The 17,500-nt window shown below is 47.6% G+C and overlaps 1 protein-coding gene across 1 annotated transcript in view; it reads right to left on the minus strand.

Annotated features, from left to right (window-relative positions):
• Window positions 1-17,500, minus strand: part of oca2 (oculocutaneous albinism II) — an 81,395-nt gene that overhangs the window by 33,058 nt on the left and 30,837 nt on the right. The window contains exons 14-17 of the mRNA XM_062556320.1: window positions 12,007-12,139; window positions 6,106-6,253; window positions 4,882-4,939; window positions 4,386-4,494 (exon numbers count right to left, since the gene is read on the minus strand). Coding sequence (XP_062412304.1) covers window positions 4,386-4,494; window positions 4,882-4,939; window positions 6,106-6,253; window positions 12,007-12,139 — 448 coding nt within the window. The remainder of the gene's footprint in view (window positions 1-4,385; window positions 4,495-4,881; window positions 4,940-6,105; window positions 6,254-12,006; window positions 12,140-17,500) is intronic.

Here is a 17,500-nt window from a genome sequence, read left to right on the forward strand (position 1 = left end):
TTCACTTCGCGGCCCTCTATTGGCTATTATGTAACTTTAGCAGATCGGGTAGCGTATCTGTAGTTTGATGAAATGAGACATAAGAAACTACAAATTTGACTTGCTTCGATGACGCAATACATCATACTTTCATAAAATCATGCAACATACTCTAACTTGTCTATGGACATGGTTGTTTGCTGGATAAACAAATAGCGTGCGTGTGACAGAGGATACGTGCTGTAGTGTTGCTTTAAAGCCGGTGTTCCCAGGTGGAGCGGTCCATTCTCTGTGTGTTGACTGATTCCCTGTCTGAGCAGCGTTAAGTGAAAGCTAATTACCTTGTGCTGATGAGGATCCCTCTCTCCCATCTGCACCCCCCTCTCACTAACTCACTCACTCTCACTCACTCACTCACTCAGGGGCAGCCCTGGAAGGATCGCCTCTAATGGGGCGGCTTATAATACCGCGGCAGCCGGACTCGAGCGGACTGGGGCTTTAGTCATACCCAAACCCACATCTGCCCCAGCGCACAGCCGCGGGCTCTGATTTCAATCAGCCACATGCTCCCTCTGCTTAATTTAACACTGATCAGATGGAGTCAGGGTGGCATCCCACAGAGAGAGTGAGAGGGAGAGAGAGAGGGAGAGAGAGTGAGAGAGAGAGAGAGAGAGGGATGAAAGGAGAGAGAGAGAACGTGTGGAGGGAAAGGATGGAGTGAGAGAGGTAGAGAGGGAACGAAAGTGGAGGAAAGGGATAAAGGATAGCGGCGACGTGGGATCGAGAGAAAGTGTGGGAGAGATAGAGGGATAGAGGGATAGATGGATAGGGAGAGAGAGAGAGAGAGAGAGTGGGATAACTGGGGAGGAAGCGGGAACGAAAGGTGAAATGGTGGAAGCTGTATCTGCCCGAGCCTGGTCAGTTTAATCAAACACTCATTCCGCTGCTGGGCACTGCTGGTTCTTCAACACATAATCCAGTCGGCAAGATTACAGCTGGCTGGCGTCAGAGCGGCCCTATCCAAATGACCTGCGGCCTCTGGGAGGGAGGACGAGACTCAACGAGCGCACGCACCCCCGGGCCAAATCTGATTAAACAGGTGAGCACTGATGATTGCCTCCGGGAAATCAGCTCACAAATGATGAACACCAGGAAGGCGAGAGGAGAAGGAGGAGGAGGAGGAGGAGGAGGAGGAGGAAGAAAGATAAGAAGAGAGAGGTATTCTTCTTATTCGTATTATTTTTATAATAAATAGTGATAATTATCAATTATTAATTATTGTTCTTATTATTAATATATGGACAAGCCAGCACATGTTTCTTAGGCAGGGGTGCCCGGAAATAAGAGAGAGAGTAGAGGGCCGAGAGTATGAATATGGGAGGAGGCAGCAAATATGATGGTAAACAGTGAGAGAGAGAGGGAGAGAGGGAGAGAAAGGAAGTAGGAGGTCAAGGCGGTGGAAAAAAGGATGAAAAAGGAGCAATTATGAATGGCAAATTACAGAGTAATGGTCGAATGGAAACTAAAATTGGCCAAGCGCAGCTAGTTGCCATGTCACCAAAAACACTATTGTGAGCAGTGCAGGTGCAGATACTTATATGGGCAAACAAACACAGCCATACACAAACATAGCCTAACACACACACACACACACACACACACACACAAATATATATATATACACCCAAACACACACCCACAAACACACACAAAGTCAATACAAAAGTTCTACAAAAGAATTCTAGTAAACAAAAGCCATAGTTGGCAGAAGGAGAGCTGCTTTTTGAGAAGCACAGATATTTCCCTATGGCTTCCTGTTCAACTGTGAGAGAAACAACAAGAAAAAAAATACACCATGGAACCAAGAGAACGAGACAGAGAGAGAGACAGAGAGAGAGAGAGAGAGAGAGAGAGACAGAGACACAGAGAGAGAGGAAAGAACAGAAGAGAGGAAGAGAGACAGAGTCAAAAGAGGAATGCAATTAAAAAGCGTTCGGAGAGAAGACAGTGCGTGTTTTCTGATGGGCCCATTCATCATATGCAAAGACAACAGTGTTCAGCCGAGCGCCGCATCGTGTCGTGTCTCGGCGACGCGCATCGCGACCACCGGCGCCGTCGTCTAATCACGCTTGTTTATCTAAAAACACCCGTGTGTTCATCTCCCCGCCGTTTTTAGCGGCGCAGCGGCGCCGCTGGGTGCTGTTCTCCGTGGACAGCCAGACGAAGTGCGTGACCGAACGTTCCCCGCCGTGCCTAGCCCGCACCATTTCTGTTCCCCCAACGCATGTACAAATATCGCTGGCTTTGCCACAACAATGTGTGCAATTCATTATCAGCGACTTTAAATTATTCATCACTCATCGTTAAAGACGCATTTGAATGCATGTTTTACATTGTATTCTATGATCATTCATCATGCTGTGATATTTGGCCCTTCGGTGATATATAACACTGAATGAAACATTACCTGAGCTGGTATTGTCTCACTCTACAAAGTAAGGTGTACAAGGGAGGTTCTTTTTTTTTTTGCTGAACTGGGTGTTTACTGTAACAGATGACTCACCGGTATCTCTTTACTTTTAATTAGGTGCTTTGTTGACATCTCCAAAGTTTTCCGAAGAGGTTCAAAACTCAGCAGACTTTAACAAGCATTCAGCTCATGACTATGATTGCTGCTTGTACATGATTGATACCACACTCACTAAACGACTCAGACAGTCACAAGCACAGTTTACCTGCCTGTTATAATCGCATTAATAAAAGCTGTCATCACAGTCACACAACAGCCGAATATATGTATATTTCCCCAGTATTCGGAGCTGAGGGGGAGACTGTGTCCGTGTCCAATTCGTACTGGCTAGCGTACTGTATGCTAGGATACTCATCGGTACCACACTGACCTGTGCTGTGCCGTCGTCACATTCAATGATTAACTGATCAAGGTGTATTAGAGGGCAAATTAAATCTGCCTGTGTCAACCTAATGGCATTTTAATGGTGCCCCATTTCCACAACGTCTCCGCTCGGCCAAAAGGCCACGGCGGGCAGTCGGGGGCCACTGACCGAGCGCCGCACGCGGTAATGAGGCAGGGCGAACCGCGCCCCCAACGCGTGCACACACGTGTGTGTGTGTGTGTGTGTGCTCACAGTCCGGACAGGACGGATGGATGGCTCCGGCTGGCTGACCGGCTGAGTGATCAAGAGAGGGAACGGACGGCGCTCGCGTAATTAATGTCACGGGGAGGGGTGAGCGGACGCCTGCACCTGTGATAGAGGGAGCGTGTCGCGATTATTTCACAGACTGAGCATCACGCGCGCCGGGCCAAGTGGAGGGGATTTTAAAACTCACACACACACACACACACACACACACACACACAGGTCACCTACCAGAAATACAGGTGCATGCAGGGGTGTGTGTGTGTGAGTGTGTGTGGTGGTGGGGGGGAGTGCTAGGAAAGGAACCCCCGTTCGTCAGTTCACAGTCTCATTCATCCATTACACCAATCTACCACTCCTCACAAACTGAACCACATTCATGCAGCATTCATTAACATTTTCCCGAAAGCATATACACTCCCCTCTACATACCACGGACTGAAATTACAAATAAAAACAGTTGTCTATTTATTACACCCCTTGACTGACCGGGTTTATATCCTGCTACAGGTTAACCATGAGAGTGCACTGCGTATAGATGAGTATTAATGGGGAAAGAAGCCTGGTAGGACCACAGGGTACCAAACGCATACGGTTTAGGGAAACAGATTAGAAGCTGGACAGCTCATAGTTTATTTAGCATCCTGATTACCATGCTAGCTTCCTTTCCCTTCCTGTTGCATTTAGGGGGGCCAAGAAGATCATTTTTCTTTCCTCACACAAGCCCCAGCTGCACAGAGAACAATTAGCAAACGGCAGCCTCTATGGCACCATATCAACGCTGTGCTTTCATATAGCTCAACTGATTAGCGTAGCTTTGGCTTTCTCCCGTCTTGTTTCATTGTTTCTGAAGCTCAGCTATTGTACAGTGACATGGAGGAGCCCTTCCACAATGGAGACAGGGGCGCATTTCATTTCATTTCTTTCCGGAGGAAGAGATGAAATATATAAATATTTGACAGGTCTAAAAGCACTGCGGTATCTATGTAATTTTGCACGTTTGCACGTCTTTGTGAGCCCATTATTCCGACTCACATCCGACAATGGCAGGAGGAAGTGGGACTGTATAATTACACAGGAAAGCCTATAACTACCCTGTAAAAACAATACCGCTGCAACCTAATCATGTATTTATCTTTCTTTCCTTCTTCTTTCTCTTCTCTCTATCTCTCGCTTTTGGCCCTCTCTCACTCCCTTTCTTGTTATCTCCATCTTTCATAATTACACAGCAGAAAGCCAAGCACTTACCCAGATCAAGATGAATGCCGGAGAAGAAGGAGTTGAGGAAGAACATGAGGATGACGACAGCCAGGACGGACACACACTTGACCAGCAGAACCTTGTCAGTTATCCTGTGCTGTTGGGGGGCAGATCAAATGCACATTTCCTCTGATTAATACTCTTGGACTGCAATTGTGTCACCCTAAAAGCATGCTCAAGGCACATTTGAGGAAGTCAATACCCACTTTGTTATGCTGAGAACATCGGTGCTGAAATGTCGATGTCAAGAGGGGTTACTGAAGGAGGTGTGAAGTGTGATTTGTACAATGCAGTGTGTGTGTGTGTGTGTGTGTGTGTGTGTGTGTGTGTGACACACATGTGTTTGTGGTTGTGTGTGTTTTTGTAAGAGAAAGAGAGGGAACCTGAGTGTGTGTGTGTACTGTACGTGTGTGTGTGTGAGAGAGAGAGAGAGAGAGAGAACTGAAGACTTTTGCCCTCATCAGTATTAAATTCTTTATACTACCTTTTTCTGAAGCTCTTGAATATTGTGCTCCCAATTTTTGTCCTCCTGTGATATTTGCCTGCAAGAACAAGAACCCAATTTTAGCACACTCTCCTTCATTACCATGATGCTGTGACAACTTTACTGCTTACTGCTGACTTGTACTTTCAACTTAAACTTTTGATTCGGCCTAGAGTGCAACATCTATTATTTGCAAACTATCAATTGCCTGGGTCTAAGCAAGACAAGAGGCACTCTGTGTGGGAATTATTTCATCAAGAACTCGTCATCATCAAATTGTATTACACAGAAAAAATAAAATAGTTGTGAGTGGATTCTGGGAGCAAAAGAACAATATGACCGTTCAGTATCCGCTCACTAACTCAGCCTCAAGCTACTGGAACAGGTCTGAACATTCATTCATTCATTCATTCATTTGCTCATTCATTCATTCATGTATGCATTTATGCAGGGTGTGGGGGGTTAAGGTGGAGTTGAGTGAGTGAGTGAGTGAGTAAAGTGAGTGAGTCAGAATGAGTGAATAAGTGAATGAGTGAGAGAGTGAGTGACATAGTCGTGGATGGGTGAACAGTGAGTGAGTCCATTACTGGTTAAGTGAGTGACTGAGTGAGTGAGTGAGTGAATGAGTGAGTGAATGAGTGGATGGGTGAAACAGTAAATTCATCCATTACTGGGTGATTGTGTGAGTGAGTGAGTGAGTGAGTGAGTGAGTGAGTGAGTGTGTGAGTGAGTGAGTGAGTGAGTGAGTGAGTGAAAGAGTGGATGGGTGAAACAGTAAATTCATCCATTACTGGGTGATTGTGTGAGTGAGTGAGTGAGTGAGTGAGTGAGTGAGTGAGTGAGTGAGTGAGTGAGTGAGTGAGTGAAAGAGTGGATGGGTGAAACAGTAAATTCATCCATTACTGGGTGATTGTGTGAGTGAGTGTGTGAGTGAGTGAGTGAGTGAGTGAGTGAGTGAGTGAGTGAGTGAGTGAGTGAGTGAGTGAGTGAGTGAGTGAAAGAGTGGATGGGTGAAACAGTAAATTCATCCATTACTGGGTGATTGTGTGAGTGAGTGTGTGAGTGAGTGAGTGAGTGAGTGAGTGAGTGAGTGAGTGAGTGAGTGAGTGAGTGTGTGAGTGAGTGTGTGAGTGAGTGAGTGAGTGAGTGAGTGAGTGAGTGAGTGAGTGAGTGAGTGAGTGAGTGAGTGAGTGAGTGAGTGAGTGAGTGATTGGATGGCCTCACCACTGGAAGGAGCGCAGCTGGCGGCGGAGCAGGTTCTCCAGGTTCAGCACCTTCTGCGTGAGCAGGCGCTTGACGGCCGTCTCCTCGCGGCTGGCAGGGTTGATGCGCTGGGCCGTCTGCTTCCACACCAGGATTTCATGCTTCAGCTCTGCAGCGGACACACACACACACACACACACACACACACACACACACACACACACACACACACACAGCAGCAGCAGTGTTCAGTATGTGATTCATGTACTCCAAAACCTCACACACACACACACACACACACACACACACACACACACACACACACACACACACACACAACATCACCAGCATCACACCGTACAGGGCCACAGGCAGGGTAGGCAGAGGAGCGGAGTGGAGCTCAGCTGGAGGGGCTACCACATGGCTTGAGTGTGTGCTGTGTGTGCTGTGTGTGCTGTGTGTGTTGTGTGTGTGTGTGTGTGTGTCGGTGTGTGTGTGTGTGTGTGTGTGTGTGTGTGTGTGTGTGCGTATGCATGTGTGTGTATCTGTGAGTGTGAGTGTGTGTGTGCGTGTGTATGTATGTGTGTATGTATCTGTGTGTGTGCGTGTGTGTATGTACTGTATGTATGTATCCGTGTGTGTGTGTGTGTGTGTGTGTAAGAGAGAGAGAGACAGAGTGTGTGTGTGAGAGAGAGAGAGAGAGAGAGAGAGAGAGAGAGGAGGTGGGCTGTGTGCAGTGTGGTAGCGCGGGGGATTTTGCCGGAAGCTTTGACGCATGTGCTTGGTTATGCGTGAAATTTCCAACAGGAGTGACGTTTTTTTTTTTTCTTTTTCCGCTTTTTCATTTCTTTTTTTTTTCATAAACGACTCCTTCCTGTTTATGAAGTCTTGCCGCTCCAGCTCAGAATATGGAGGAGAGGAGCCCTGGCTGCTTGTTTACTTTATGAGTTTGTTTATGAGTGATTTGCAACCAGCGGTGGTCGCCGTTAGTTCGGTAATGAAGCATTTAAGTCCGCAGGCACGAGCTCATCTCTGGCACACACACACACACACACACACACACACATTTACGCACACACACGGACGGATGCTGGGCCTGCTGTGGAGGAAAAGCCGCTTTTCGATTGACCACGCCCCCCCCCCCCCCCCCCCCACACGGGTTCTAATCCTTACCGCAGGTGGCGTGGACCGCCGGACCAAGCAGCGTCGGTCCACACACAGACGCCATCAGGGGCAGTTTTGTCTCCCACAACGAGCACCAATCTGCCCCCCCCGCCACCCCCCGCTGCTCACTGTCATACAGTTCTTCTGTGGCCTTACAGGGGATATAATTATTGGCAGCAAAACACGCTGTTAACGAATCGGCCGCAATTATAGAGCACGGCGAGGTGCCCCTCAGAAGTGATATGGGCGCAGCTGCCAGGGTCACTTTGTGCCGGGGACGACTAAGCGGGCACTGGAGGGTGGTGGTGGGTGGTGGGTGGCGGAGGTGGGGGGGGGTTCCTCCGGGCTTGGCTTTATGGATTTAGTATTGGACTGGCATCGAGCGAGCAGATGCTGCCCCTGTGGCACTGTCTCCGCTGTGGAAGGAGACGGAAACCCAGAGCCAGGCCACCGAGGCGCCAATGACCGCTGCCCAGGGTGCCCATTCCACGCCCGGGCATCCACCCCTTCGGAGTCCACAGGTTATTAGCCCCACCTCTGTTAGATAACGGCCATAAAATATGTGTTTGGCCCCAAATCCAATAATTACACACAGACGCAAATACACACACACAGACAGACAGACACACACACACACACACACACAGGCATACATACACACACTGATCTGGGAGAGTATGGAAGCTTAGTCAAAGACATGGTGGGGTGTCCAGACGGCCGTGGAGACACGTTGATAAGACTCTCTCTCTCTCTCTCATTCTCTTCTCGAGTAATCATCCGTGTCTCCTTCCACACTTGGAACCCCCACCCATCCCCACACACACACACACACACACACCAAATAACGTCATATACTTTCACAGCCCTTGTCTTATCTCTCAGCCAGGATTGGGAAAACATCAGCCAATTCAATTAAATCTCAGGGTGGCTCAAATCAATTTAAGCACGGCCTACACACATGGTCACCCTCACCAAGGTAGGTCTCTGTATTTAGATCAGGCACAAAAGAACATAACAAGGGGGTGGAATTTGAAAGGGAAAACACATGGCGAGCGATGTACAGGTTCCTTTTGTTCCGCTCTTTTGTCAGAAGGCATGACAGACAGACAGACAGACAGACCAGACCAGAGGCAGTGAGACAGAGGAAGAGACAGAGACAGACAGACAGACTTCTGAGGCTGTTCTGGGACTCCACATTAACTCGTTCCTCAGTTCTTAAGACCACAAACCTTGCTTTGCTGAATAGAAGTCGCACAGTGGAATTACATGGTATTTAAGGAGGAGAAACCCTCCTTTCATGTATTAATTGTCAAACGGGATTTTTTGCTATGGTATTTCTGATTCCCATTAAATGCAGTGAATTTCCTGCTTCGGGGGAAATGTCAGTGTCATAACAACCATGACGCACAAAGGTTTGATTGCAATAATAGAGACTTTATAGTGTGCAGCGGGGTTGTAAGGCCCAATCCCATGCTATTGTCAGGTATGCCGTCAAAGACGACGTGGTCAGTCAGGGGGGTGCCTTAAAGGAAATGAATTCACTCTGTTGGAGAAGGAGAATAATAGCTAGACTAATGTAAGAGTCATGGGGTCACACCGTAAAAAGTAAAAGTCCACACAAAAGGCACACACGCACATCCTGGCACATGCTTGGCTCTGGACAGAAAATCCACTTACTAACCTGCTGCCAAACTTTTAATGGTGTCCAATTATTCAATTAATGGTGTTTCCTCCCCTTGTGTGAATGAGCTTGAGATTTCCTCTGGAGGAGGCTCATTTGAGTGCAGGATTTACGCAAGTATGCACAGTATTAAAATGTACTGTACAGCTTAAAATGCTCACCCTGTTGTCCAATTCCCTTTGGCAAAAAAGCATCAGCCAAATGTAATGTAACGTAATTGAATGTATTCTTTTTACTATACTTATTCCAAAATGCAACGTCATACCATGTGAGTTGCACAAAAAAAGTACATTTAGAGTTTAAAGAGGAACTATGCAGGATTGGCGATTTCATCTCTGGTTTAGGTTTTGTTTTTCGTTTTCGCTCGTTTTATGCTTGCATTTTCTCTGCAGAGCTTCCCCGACAGCTTTAGCGTGTATATTTATACATGTATAGGCTATATTTAAATATATAAATTGCAAGTGTGGTTCTTCGTCTCAGACTTCCAGATGTAAACAAGGAGCGATCGTCTCCTGCAGAAAGTTGCATAGGGTCTCTTTAAAATGTCCACAGCATCAGCGAGCTGAATTGGTCAGGAGCGGTCATCTGGACTGAGTCGTACGGCGCGGTGGCGAACGAGCAGGAAGCGCGCGCAGTACTAAGGTGAGGCGATGTGACCGGGGAGGACATCTCGAGGTGAGAGGCCGTGCGTGACTAAGAGGGAGGGTCAGTCTCGGGTCAGCCTGCGGCCACCGTGGGCAGGGAGTTCAGTTCTTTTAGCAGCCTCACACCTATAGCGCCGTGCTCGGGCTGTGGGGATCTCTCACAGGGACACAGCAGTAGAGTCCTACTGCGAGCAGTCCTGGCCTATGAATAGAGAGAGAGAGAGAGCACTGACACGTCCACTGCCACCACAGGAGATCAGCTCTCCTCTCTCTGCAGTGCATTCCTCTCCATTAGATGCGTATGTGCTAGACTTATAATTTGGCTTCATGCATATGCATACGCCTGATACACAACCGACATATACAGTTTGTGTGTGTGTGTGTGTGTGTGCGTGTGTGTGTGTGTGTGTGTGTGTGTGTGTGTGTGTGTGTGAATGTGTGTGTGTACATAAGCCTAAAACAACAACCCATTTTTAGAAACTCTCCTCTTTTTTTCAGAGATGTCAAGGTCAGGCAGGGCTGGCTCTAGGTGTGTGATGATAGTAATCACCAGCCTGTGAAAAGAACACTGCTGAGCGTTGGATGATGGGAGATGCAAGGGTGTGTTGCATAAACAAAGAAAAAGGCCCCCATTGTGACAATTAGACTTTAAGCACACAAGTGGGTGTAATGGAAGAATTATGATGCTTTTTTTTCCCGAACACTGGACATCTATGGACAAGGACAACACTTTTGTTGAGGCTCGTGATGGTTCTTTTGAGGCCAGTGAAAGCAAAGATCCTTCATTACTGACAAGATAGAGCAACACAATGCATCTCTATGGAAGCAAAATTCGAACAGTTCCTGTCTGCTTAAAGAGGCGTGTCGCAAAGTCGTCATAGTGGGATATCGATCTCTGTCAGATTGGCAAGCAGTTCAGTTCGAATGTTAACAGGTCTGCTTAAAGGGGGATTTAGCCCCCCTCCCCTTTGCCAAGACAGAACGTGGAAATGATCGAATGTTTGCGCCTCTCGCTCCGCTTTAACCCTCTCTGGTGAAAGTCAGTGAATCACAGAACTTTCTGATGCAAAACTGCCCCTTGCGGTCACCTGTAGCCCTGCCTGAGACAGAGTGGCAATCATACAGTACAGGCATCCTTTAGATAGATCAATCATGCACTCGTGGAGACTTCCCCAATGTCTGCTTTCTCTTTAAGTAGGTCAATATAATGATAATGTGAACAAGTACGAGCTGACAGATAATGGCCGGGTTTCCCAAAATCGTTAAGAAGCTCTTAAGTCCTAAGAACTTCTTAGGAGCGTTCTTAGAACATTCTTACAACGCTCCTAAGAAGTTCTTAGCACTTAAGAGCTTCTTAACAATTTTGGGAAACCCGGCCAATGCCAATATTGTCAAGAAACCTCAAGTGCATGACTCAGATTATAACTAATAAGAGCTATCTAAACGTATTCTGCCTAAAGGGCCATTCACACCAGGAACTATAATTACAACGATAAAAGAATCCCCACTGACCAATGATAAGGAAAATCTCTCTTTGGGTTGATGAATATGATGGCTAAAATTTGATTGGCTGTCAATTTTTTATCGTTCTCAAAATCGTTCTGAAAGCCATCCCCAACATTATCATTGTTCATGTTGTTATAATTAGTTTATTATGTGTGGACATAATCATTCATATTAGCTAGAGCTGTATAACGATATTTTTTCATAGTTGTTGTTCTTAGTGTGAACGGACCTTAACAATTATGATACTTATATATGTATACCAACCAGTACACTCTAAGAAAGAGAAGCAGTGTGTATTTTTGCTAACAGGCTATAGGAGTCTAAAAATCAATTAATAATCATTAAGTCAAACATACACTACACTCTTTCAACACTTGCATAAACATCATATGATTCAATAACATTAGGCACTCAATAACATTAGGCACTCAAGTCAACCAAGAACAAATTGTAATTGCTTGTTATGGCGTAACTAATAAAACCCTCATTTGCTTTCCACACATAGTAGCTGGTGCCAAATCAGGCCCAGATCAGAGCCAGATCAGGGCCAAAACACAGCCAGATCACAGCCAGACCAATCAGCCCAGAGAGTCACAGCACCCACAGGCGCAGTAAGTATGGCTCTTTGACACAGCAGCACAGCGGGAATGTGGCTGTGGAGACACCATGGACGGAGCTATTGTGAAGAGGATAAGTACCTATGGAGAGGCTTTGTACATTCTGTGTCTGACATTTTGAATGGAACGAGTCGGACTTTTATTTTTCTCAAAGCCTTGCGTCATCAGTCAAAGGGCCCAAATTGACATGATTGCCGCCGAGGGAGCGATTTGTACAAATACCTCATAGTCCTGATCAATACAATCACATGCACTTAAGTCCACTCCTCCCATCATCACCAGCACACACAAATGGATTAAAGTGACTCACCGACAATCTCCATGGGTTCCTTGTTGTAGAGCTTTTTGTTCCAGTACAGCATTCGGAAGAATGGGAAGGAGGTCAGAAGAACCAGACAGATGCCAAGGAACATGTAGCCCGTGAACCCAGCGAAATCGATCCCCTACAAAAGAATACGGAGGAGATTATTCACACTGCCTCTGCCTAATTTGTATGTGTCTAATACACATCGTTCTCTTTCACTCTCTCTCTCTCTCTCACTCTCTCACTCTCTCTCTCTCTCTCTACATATACTGAAATGCAGTAGACACAGACAATGCAAATAACAGGATAGTTGATTTCTACTTTTCATAGCAGAGTAGGGTGTGTGTGGGCGTGTGTGTGTGTGTGTGTGTGTACACAAGGTTGCTTTTACAAACTACCTCATTTCAACACATTCACTGGCACTAAACACCACTGGCACCAGGGGAAGCTAACAGAATAAAATAAGGTCTATTTGGAGAGGTGGTCCATTTCTGACAAACAGCACATCCTGGCCTATATATCAAAACAAGCGTAGCAGGCAGGCGCCTCCAGCGTATCCCTGTGAGGTAATCCCCATGGAGACTCAAAGCCTTTCACACACACACACACACACACACACACACACAAACACAGGATGTTACACACAAGCTTAGCTCTGTAATAAAAGGTTCTGTGGACTGTTAAATATGTACATGCAATGGTAGTCGGATGCTGGTGATTGCATCCTTATTCCAAGTCATCTTCATACATGCAATATGAATGGAATGCTGGTATCTATAATTAAAGTTAACCACATGCAGCTTGGAGTTCCAGATTTGATGGTATTATGGGTGGTGGGAGGTTGATCAATCCATGTCCAAATAACCTTTTCTCTCTCTCTTTTTATCACTCTGTCTCTCTTGCTCTCTCTCTCTCTCTCTCTCTCTCTCTCTCTCTCTCTCTACAAACCACTAAATCCACATCAACAAAACACAAGAGTAGCACATGATTGTGCAAGAACAAGTGTGTCCTGATGTGATTTGGTCTGCAAACACAAACACAAACACAAACACAAACACACCAAAAACAAAAGTGTCAGTCATACCAATCTAATGTATGTATGTACATGTACTCTGTTTGTTGGCGTAAAGTCGAGATGTGAGCAATCTTGTTGTGTTAGTGTTAAAGCAAAAGCAGCATACTATTGAACTGAGAAACAAAGTAAGAATTGTGTGCGCACACACACACACACACACACACACACACACACACACACACACACAAACACACACACACACACACACACACAAACACAATACAGTCCCCCAAGAGGCTGGCACCAAGTCAAGCTGATAATATTTTTCATTAAAACATCACTCCACTAAATACCCAAGAGCCCCACCACCTCCACCAGTGAGCAAGTGCCATCCCAACACATCCACACCCCCACACCACCACCACCACCACCACCACCACCACACCCACTCTCCACCTTCCCCATCCACACCGCCCGCCCCACTGTAGCTCAGCAGCCAGCCCCAGTTTCAATCCATGCAGGCTCATTACAGGTATCTGGCACAGTGTTAACGCTGGGTAGGAGCACAGTGCACCAGGGTTCCGGCGCACAGGAGGTTATGGAGTGGGTGGGGGGGGGGGGGTTGCTGGTTTGGGTGTTTTGGCTGGGCAGCTGAGTGTACGTGCTGGGCAGGGCTACAGTGCATCAGGGGTATGGTGTGCCGGAGGATTCGGTGTTACAGCTTGTCCTAACTACATGGAAGCGTCTGACTGCCGAGTAGTGTTGAGTGCTCGCTGCCCACACTGCATCTGTCAAATATGCCCATCTACTGTTCAAAACACATATTAAAGCAAAAAAGTAAAAATCAAACTGTTAACAACCAACACACGCGCGCACACAGACACACAGACACACACACACACACACACACACACACACACACACACACACACACACACACACACACACACAAAACTGATTAACTGAGGATCCAGGACTCAGTGAACAAGGGCATCATATAGACCTAGTGCTCCCACAACACAGAGCCCAAAAATGAGCCGACACCAGCGTGGATCTGCATCCGATCTGTGCCATACCAGGGCCACATCTGGGACGGTGCTGGACCAGCGCCTGAGTCCGCTCGTCTCTCTGTGGCCGTGGCATCTCTCCCATCGGCATGCACAGTGCCCGCAGGCAAGAGTGTGGCAGCCGGACGAGGATGACATGGAGCCCGTGGCAATCTGGGGGGGGGGGGGGGGGGGGTCGGGGTGGGCGGGTTGTTGGGGGGACACATTTCAACAGCCACTGGCGACTTGTCTCAACTGACCCTCCCTTGCCCCCCACCCCTCCCCCACAGAGGTCTCTGCAGATGGCCGAGGAGGAGGCCAACTGGCACCCTCACAGCTGGCCACTGCCCACCTCATCCACCCACCCCCACCCACCCCCACCCCCACCTCCACCCCAATCCGGCCAGGCAGGGCAAACAAGGATTTGGGTGATGGGGTGGAAGTGTGTGGGGTGGGGGTGGGGGGGCAAAAATAAACAATACAAATGAATAAATAGAAAAAGAGTGACCAGTGTTATCGGAACGCCAGCACAACCCAACCGAGCCACTGGGGCACGGCTCTCCTTGTTGCCTCGGAAACGCAAAACCCGGCTGCCCAGGGCGACGGGGAAAGCGCCGAGGCCAAAAAGACTGGACACACAAACACGCACAACACGACAAGACAACGCCAGCTCTGCCGCTCAAAAACACGACTCCCTCACCACAAAACCAGCGCCTCAAACGACACACACACTCACTAATCATCTGAATCACATTCATACAACAACCATTTTATTGAGTGTACACAGCGAGTAAAACATCTGCGACTAAAAAAGGTGTGTATTGTAGCAGTCCCCTCTCTCTTGTCATCTTCCCAGACAAAGGGTGCGCTGTTCCGGAGACATCCAGCGCCGCTGGCCTGCATTAGGCTCCATCCCGACGCCTGATCCCCTCATTAGTATGGCAGGGAGCTTGCCATTAAAGCCCATTCACTCCAGCGGATTGAAGGGATGACTGTGGCTTAACCGGAGTCTTAGAGGCGCCTTCGGCTACGGCAGGGTGAGCACTTTCCTCAACCAGCTATCAGCTAATCAGCATTTAAGAATGTATATATAATATATATATATAAACACACATGGAAGAATGATATGGACACACTAGTATTCGAGGCACACTCACAAGAAGACACACTGACACACACGCACACACAGAGACACACGCACACACTCACACAAATTAAGCCACATTTAGACACACAGCCATTGATACAAATACACACATGCAAGCACACACACACACACACACACACACACACTTATTTTTAGTTACACTTATCTCATCTCTCATGCTGAGTATACACCAATTAAAGTTATCGGTCCGACAGCATCACATTGCAAACTTGCCATCCATATCATCCCACTCAGCAGGCTACTCTGAAGTACACACATGAACACACACACACACACACACAACACACACACATACGCTCCCACAAACACAAAGGCAAGAATGGCGACATACACACGCTGTAAACAGCCTCTACAGTAAAGTCACAGCTGTAAATCCACAGCACACCAGCCTCAGCTGACATACATGCCTCGAGTGGTGTCCCTGTTTCAAGCTCTCGCCCGCGTCTTGCATCAGGATGCTTAAAGCCCCTCTCACACACACACACACACACACACACACACACACACACAGCATTCCCACAGCGTTCCCACAGCGTTCCCACAGCGTTCCCACTCCATGCCTGACTGCTGTTCGGGGCTGCACATGCGCTGCTCTCAGGCCTGGAGTGGACCGTTCCATCGGCAACACGCGGCGCTAATCGTTTCAGGACACGACCAACCAACACTCCACTTCAGCTGCGCCTCTGATGTAGCCTGGCTGTCCAAGGCAACTCGGTAGAGTATAGAGATGCTGTGACTGTGTTGTCTGCCATACCATAGCATTATTATCTTGAATTACCCCTTGGGGATCAATAAAGTATCTATCTATCTATCTATCTATCTATCTTATGCTGAGTTTAACCACGCGTCAAATATCTATCAGTTGCTAATACAATTTGTGTGAGCAAGAGCAGGGGATGAAGGGGATAGATAAAGCATGCATGTGTGTGTGTGTGTGTGTGTGTGTGTGTGTGTGTGTGTGTGTGTGTGTGTGTGTGTAAATGCATGTACGGTACTGTATGTGTATCATAATGTTCACCCCACTACTGCAACACAACCGAAAATGACTCACTGTAGTCATTGCTCAGAGCAGAGGGCCTCACAGTCATACACCTCCAGAGTCTCTTGAAGAGACCTGCAGATAGCAGCTATATGTAATGGAGGAGGGTCCTGCGGAGAGGTGTTTGTGCTGGTTGTTGGTGGTGGGAGAGGTCACTGCAGGTGGTGGACGCTGGTGTGTGAGAGCCGTGTGGTTTATTGACAGAGGAGGAGCACGCGTAGAGAGTGTGCTCTGTGCCATCGCTGGATTAGTATAAACATGCCCGGGTGTGCTTGAAAACACACACCCTGTGCTATTATTGGGCTGCTGAGATGATAGTTTATTCACACACACACGCACACAGACACACACACACACACACACACACACACACTCACGCACACACACACACACCTGCATGCACAAAAGCTCTCTCTGTCTAATAGACAAGCTCTCTCTCTCTAATACAGACTGTATGCAAACACACACACACACACACACACACACACACACACACACACACACACACACACACACACACACACACACACACACACACACACATACACACACACACACACATCCATTTGCACAACCACTTATATATAAACACACACACACGCTGTTCTCTTTATCTTGGGTGTGACAATTCCTGGAGCTCTTACTCAAAGAACTCAATAACAGGCTCCCCATTTCCCGCATCTCTTACGGCCACCTACACTGTATTAAAGCACCAGAGTCATTTACCTGCAGGGCTGGAGGCGAGGAGGCCCGCCACACAATTCACTGCTCCACTGCTCTGCTCCTCATTCCATTGTATGCTGTAGCGTGTGTGTGTGTGTGTGTGTGTGTGTGTGTGTGTGTGTGTGTGTCTGTGTGTCTGTCTGTGTCTGTGTCTGTGTCTGTGTCTGTGTGTGTGTGTGTGTGTGTGTGTGTGTGTGTGTGTGTGTGTGTGTGTGTGTGTGTGTGTGTGTGTGTGTGTGTGTGTGTGTACGTGTGTGTGTGTGTGTGTGTGTGTGTGTGTGTGTGTGTGTGTGTGTGTGTGTGTGTGTGTCTGTGTGTGTGTGTGTGTGTGCACGTGTGTGTGTGTGTGTGTGTGTGTGTGTGTGCGTGCGTGTGTCTGTCTGTCTGTCTTTCTGTCCGTCTGAGTGCGTGTGTGTGTATGTGCGTGTGCATGCGTGCGTGTGTGTGTGTGTGTGTGTGTGTTTTTGCTTTTTAATGCTAACTCTCACACAGTGCACCGTAACCTTGAC

This window comes from Sardina pilchardus, chromosome 15 (genome assembly GCF_963854185.1).
Source record: "Sardina pilchardus chromosome 15, fSarPil1.1, whole genome shotgun sequence".
Classification (NCBI taxonomy): domain Eukaryota; kingdom Metazoa; phylum Chordata; class Actinopteri; order Clupeiformes; family Clupeidae; genus Sardina; species Sardina pilchardus.